General features: G+C 47.8%; 2 protein-coding genes across 2 annotated transcripts in view; one reads left to right on the forward strand and one right to left on the reverse strand.

Annotated features, from left to right (window-relative positions):
- LRBA (LPS-responsive vesicle trafficking, beach and anchor containing) overlaps positions 1–6087 on the reverse strand; it is a 408793-nt gene that overhangs the window by 182741 nt on the left and 219965 nt on the right. Inside the window, exon 40 of the mRNA XM_010009006.1 lies at positions 6036–6083. Coding sequence (XP_010007308.1) covers positions 6036–6083 — 48 coding nt within the window. The remainder of the gene's footprint in view (positions 1–6035; positions 6084–6087) is intronic.
- MAB21L2 (mab-21-like 2 (C. elegans)) lies at positions 1065–2247 on the forward strand. The gene has a single exon (XM_010008946.1). The coding sequence runs from the start codon at positions 1150–1152 to the stop codon at positions 2227–2229; it is 1080 nt and encodes a 359-aa protein (XP_010007248.1). The 5' UTR covers positions 1065–1149; the 3' UTR covers positions 2230–2247.

A 6087-nucleotide genomic window follows, 5' to 3' on the forward strand; every position in this document is an offset into this window, starting at 1 on the left:
AGCGCCGGAGAGAGACGGGCGCACGGCAGCGGAGAGGCGCGGAAAGTGAGAGCCCCGGCGCGCACTTCTAGGGGTGGGGAGGGGGAGGAGAAGCCATCCCAGGCACAGCAGCTACGCCCTCCTCCCGCTCAGGATAAAACACAGTCTGTGCAAGGAAAAAAAAAATAATAACAAAAAACCAACCCAAACCAAAAGCCAACCAACGACAGCAGCTACGCCCTCCTCCCGCTCAGGATAAAACACAGTCTGTGCAAGGAAAAAAAAAATAATAACAAAAAACCAACCCAAACCAAAAGCCAACCAAAAAAAAAAACCAAAAAACAACAACCAACAACCTATACATCTATCTCAAAACAATCTATATAGAGCTGCAGGACAGGAATGAGAGATCACAGACCAAGTGCACACGTCTGCGCATAAAGATAGAGAAAGCCACAGAGCCGGGTTCAGACAACGCCTCCAGCAGGAAAAGGGAAATCAACAACCCCCCCTGACAGTCTGAGAGAGCGGCAGCCAAACTCATGCACATCTCTGGCGGTGCCACGGACTGAGAGAGGCAGACAGACAGACAGAGTTCACTCTTCCGCTCTGGGCATTGCTCGCATTCTTCTCGTCCTCTCGTATCGTGTGCGGTTTTAAACTTCGCCGCCGACCGGCTTTTCTGCGGGGACCATCCGCGAGTTCTGGGGAACTTTGTTTGGGTTTTTTGTTTGTCGTTTTGTGGGTTTTGTTGTGGTTGGTTTTTGTTGTTTTGGTTGTGTTTTTTTTTTTAATGAACTACTGAACCAGCAATTTTCTCGCTGCTCGGGGGGGTGGGCGCCTGAGCGCAGCGGCAGCGCAGACCTCCCTGCCCCCACCGCCGCCCAAAACTTCGCGCTCCGGGAGCCCGCGGGGCTCTGCCCGCCGCTCCGGCACCGCCTGCTCCCTGCCGGGGAATCGCTGGGCTTCGCTCCTTTGTGCTCCGTCCTCCTCCCCGGTTTTGTTTTTTTTAATTGCTCCCACTGGAGCTCCGCTGCCGCCTTCTTCCCGGAGGGGGTGGGGGTCTGCGATTTGGCTGGTGCCCTCCGCAAAGCTGCAGCCACCGCTAAAGCATTGGATCCCTCAACGTACTGCGAGAGCCCGGTGTACAGCCCGGACCTGTGCCCCAACATGATCGCCGCGCAGGCCAAGCTGGTCTACCAGCTCAACAAATACTACACGGAGCGCTGCCAGGCCCGCAAGGCGGCCATCGCCAAGACCATCCGGGAGGTGTGCAAGGTCGTCTCGGACGTGCTGAAGGAGGTGGAGGTGCAGGAGCCGCGCTTCATCAGCTCCTTAAGCGAGATCGACGCCCGCTACGAGGGGCTGGAGGTGATCTCGCCCACCGAGTTTGAGGTGGTACTCTACCTCAACCAGATGGGCGTCTTCAACTTCGTGGACGACGGCTCCCTGCCGGGCTGCGCCGTGCTCAAGCTGAGCGACGGCCGCAAGCGCAGCATGTCCCTCTGGGTGGAGTTCATCACCGCCTCGGGCTATCTGTCCGCCCGCAAGATCCGCTCCCGCTTCCAGACACTGGTGGCCCAGGCCGTGGACAAGTGCAGCTACCGGGACGTTGTGAAGATGATCGCGGACACCAGCGAGGTGAAGCTCCGCATCCGGGAGCGGTACGTGGTGCAGATCACGCCCGCCTTCAAGTGCACCGGGATCTGGCCGCGCAGCGCGGCGCAGTGGCCCATGCCCCACATCCCCTGGCCCGGCCCCAACCGGGTGGCAGAGGTGAAGGCGGAGGGCTTCAACCTGCTGTCCAAGGAGTGCTACTCGCTGACGGGCAAGCAGAGCTCGGCCGAGAGCGATGCCTGGGTGCTGCAGTTCGGTGAGGCCGAGAACCGGCTGCTGATGGGCGGCTGCAGGAACAAGTGCCTCTCGGTGCTGAAGACGCTGCGCGACCGGCACCTGGAACTGCCTGGGCAGCCCCTCAACAACTACCACATGAAGACGCTGCTGCTGTACGAGTGCGAGAAGCACCCGCGGGAGACCGACTGGGACGAGGCGTGCCTGGGCGACCGGCTGAACGGCATCCTCCTGCAGCTCATCTCCTGCCTGCAGTGCCGGCGCTGCCCCCACTACTTCCTGCCCAACCTAGATCTCTTTCAGGGCAAACCCCACTCGGCCCTGGAAAGCGCTGCCAAACAGACCTGGAGGCTAGCCAGAGAAATCCTCACCAATCCCAAAAGCCTCGACAAGCTATAGGGTTAACAGCCCCGCGCAAAAAAAACCCAACAACAACAACAACAAAAAAAACCAAACTCGTCCTCCGTAAACAACAACAGCGCCTAAAAAAACTTTTTATTTAACGCAAACGACGACGGAAAGAGGCGGCGAAATAAACGCGCCCCCGCCACCCCCCACCCACCTGCAGCTCGGCCTTTAAAAACTTGCAGACGGTTTTCCCGGTATAAACTCTCACCGCCTTGCACAGAAGAAGGAAAGAGTCTCTCCTCCTGCCCTCCAATGTGAATTTTTAAAAAGTCACAAAAAGAGAAGCAATCGGACTTTTGCAACCTCAAAACGAAACCCAAAAGGTACATTTTCCAATCCATGTATAGTCCTTTTCTTACTCTCTCTTGTTTGCCTGAATGTTGTCACCAAGTGAAAAATTATTTAACTATATGTACAAATCTCCCTTTAAAAAAGTTTTACTGATGTTAAATGTATTTCGGTGCCAAGGTCAGATAATGTGCCCCACAACTGACTTGTTGCAAATAGTAATAAAAATATTACTTTAACTTTACTATGACTTTCGGTGAATGATTCTTAAATTCAGGCAAGTAGATTCTTTCTGAACCTCAGAAGTAAATTTTTAAAAAGAAACGGAAACACGAGATACAATCTAAATGCGACACCTCAGCTTGGCATATTCATTGACATTTTCTAAACTTCCCTCCAGTTTCTATCCAAGATCGCGCATCTAGGAACAAAACCCCCCCAAAAAATCAACCCCAAACCTTATATACTCCGTACTTCAGCGTGTGACAACATCTGCTGTATTTCTAGGACTTTAAGCTTTCCCTCTAAGTCTTGGGAACACACGGAGCGCGGCGCAGCAGCCTGAGTTTAGCCAGAATTAGAGCGTGCCGGTTCCTACCACACTCTCGCCCTCTTATTTTTTTTTTCCTTATGGCTTAATCTGTTTTGTTTTGTTTTCTTTTGTTACCCCCCTTCCCCGCCCCCCCCGGTAAATTTCCAGCTTTCATACTCTGATTTTCATATTCATCGCTATTCGCTTTCGCTTCCCAGAGCGAACGCGTTACCCGTTTGACTTTGCCACGAAGGCTCTATAGATCTACCCTGAATAATTAATGCGCTTTAGAGCAACCGGTCGATTTTTTTTTTTAACAAACATTTGTTTTCCCCGGATTTTTAAGTACAGCAGAAAATCGCCCCGTAGCGTAGCCAGACGAGCAGATAAGCAACCCCTAAGGAAAAGAAACCACCCGATCCCACATGAACTTCCAGTCGCTCCCTGGGCAGACACCGCCGATCCCTCCCTACCCGAGCCCCCTCTCCTCAAGCTAAATTCTACTCGATTCCTTGGAACTCGCGCTACAGCAATTTCGTTCTCAGTTTGCTCAGGACGATTTAGGAATATTTGCGGGATTTTTATCCGGAACGCACTTCTAAGCTTTACAAACGTTAGCGTTATCTGCTCGAGCCGCCCAAAAGATTTCAAAGCTGGGAGCATTTCCATCAAGTTTTCGTGTCCTTTCGGCAGGGGGGCGGTAAAAATCTAAGTTTATGGTGATTTTTTTTTCCCAAAGGGCTATTTTCCGTTTCTTTGTGAACGGATCCGGAAAAAAAAATAACCTTTCAAATTTGAGTTGCTTTTGCCTTTACCAAACGAAACGAGCGAGCCCGGCAGCCGCCGGGACGAGGGGTTTGGACGGGCGCTTCCCGCGGAGCCCGGCGGGCCCGGGGCGCGCACCCTCCGCGCTGCCCGGGTTTCTGGCAGAGTCCTCAGAGCCACTTTCCCCCGCGCAGATCCCGGCTCACCTGGCAAAATAGGTGCAGCCCGCGGGGCTCTGCCCTTCTGAAAACAGCCCGGGGGAAAAGTATAAACTCTGATCTTATCGCGGCTGATGCTATCACTACGGCAGGTTTTTCTTCAGGAACTTGTCATAATGTTTTCTTTTCGGTAGTTTAGACAAATATACAAGGAACTTAAATTTCGACAACAGATGAAGCCTCATTAATTAAACAGGCCTTCCGAGCTACAGCGGATTAGGATTTTTTCCAAGGGGCATTTTCTACAGCAGCTCTAGTCACCTCTATCAAGGTACAGTAACTTAAGCAAAGGGTGGGGCAGGGAGGCGTTAATGCTTGAAAGCAAGCTGTGTTGTAAGCTTGTGTCTTAAAAATATACAGATATGATTTTTAGTCTCTCCCCATACTCACAAAAGGCATTATAAAAAGCCTTTTTGTTTCTAAGACCATCAGCTAAACCAGCATCACAAGTGGGATGTAAGAGGTGTGGGCTTCAAGATGCAGGATTTATTTCATGTAACCAGCTCCTCCTTTTATAGGAACCCAAATAAAATCTCTCAGATACAGAATTAAAGGTGTAGTCAAACCAAACCAGAATGCTCAGTCACAGTTACAAAAACACCCACTACCAACCAAATACTTGGAAAACAGGAAAAAAGAAAGCAAACTGAATATATGTTGTACGTTAATGTCCCAAACAAAACAGGTAACAGAAACGTCCTATGTGCTGAACATGGAAAACAAAAACAGAGAATAATGCAGATCTGTAAGACTTTTCTCATGCTAATGTAATACAAGGCAGAACATTTTAGATGGGAAATGCAATACCAAGCTGTCTTTTCATTTTCTATTTATATCCTCTTTACTATCATTAAAAAAACAACAACAAAAAAAAACCCAAGCAAAACACTACAGAAGGAGCAAGCAAATGAACATTTTAAGAGCCATCTCATACTTGAAATAATTGCAAAAATATTTCAAAAATACTTCAGGATGCAGTTAAATCACGTATGGTATCACAGGAAAATTACAGTTCTGGTTAATTGCTTACACAAAATTCTAATTCTAGGAATCTGAGAACAGTGTTGTTTGTTTTTTTTTAAATAAAACATTCCTTGATAGGATTTTATATTCGCAGCTTTCAGACCCACTGATGCCATTTTTTTAATACAGACAAAGGCAATTTACTCAACAGGAACAAAGAACTGAATTGGTGCTTAACACACAACTACTTCTTCCAGTGGCTTTTTTCCCCCTTCACAAAGAAGGGGAATAGTTTACTATTAAAGCAGATATTTAAAAAACACAAGACCCATCACTGTGCTTAAATTGGGATACAAGATTTACCAGTCATGTCATGCTTTTGAAATGTTGCTCTAACACTGTAGAAAACATTCAAGTGCAATCTTATTAAGCTAATCACACGATACACTGCCTTTGAAATAAGAGTTTTACTGAAGATCATTAATTTTAAACAAAACACTAGTAATCAAGTACCTTGGAGCAATTAAAGTTTGTAGAAATTAGAGAGTCAGTTCAGAAGCATATTTTAAGAGGGCAATTATGTTTTCTGCTTAGGCACGACAAGTAGCAGGCCTTTTAAAATCTGTTACAGAAGCACTGAAAAACTTAGGAGGGTAGGGAAGTTTAGTTACACTGGCATTATATAAAAATAGGAAAGTAAAACACAGCATTTGGGCTAAAAGCTTTGTTGAACTTTCCAGTATTCACACAGGCCTGTGATTCAAGATGTCTTTATTTAAGATGCCTCCCTGGAGCTTTATTCAAAGCCAGCTAATTAACATTCAAGGAGGGTCAAATTGTGGGAGAGGGAGAAAAAGGAGAAGGAAAGGAGGTGTCATCTACCTGAAGTTCAGTAATACATATGGTCAGTCACAAACTTATTAAAGCAGGAACACTGCGGACCAAGAAAGGTAAAGGAAGTCAAATGAAGAATTAAAGGTCTTGGGTAATCTGTCATCATCTCTCAGAGCTCAGGGTCAATGATCTCTTACCTTCGGGTCGATTTTCTTAAAACTGGGATCTTCTTCATCCACCTCAAAGTAG

Source organism: Chaetura pelagica, unplaced genomic scaffold (assembly GCF_000747805.2).
Source record: "Chaetura pelagica isolate M959 unplaced genomic scaffold, ChaPel_1.0 scaffold221, whole genome shotgun sequence".
In the NCBI taxonomy this organism is placed as follows: Eukaryota; Metazoa; Chordata; class Aves; order Apodiformes; family Apodidae; genus Chaetura; species Chaetura pelagica.

Excerpts from the sequence above, each read along its gene's own strand:
- MAB21L2 (XM_010008946.1), top strand. The coding sequence starts at position 1,150 with ATGATCGCCGCGCAGGCCAAGCTGGTCTACCAGCTCAACAAATACTAC.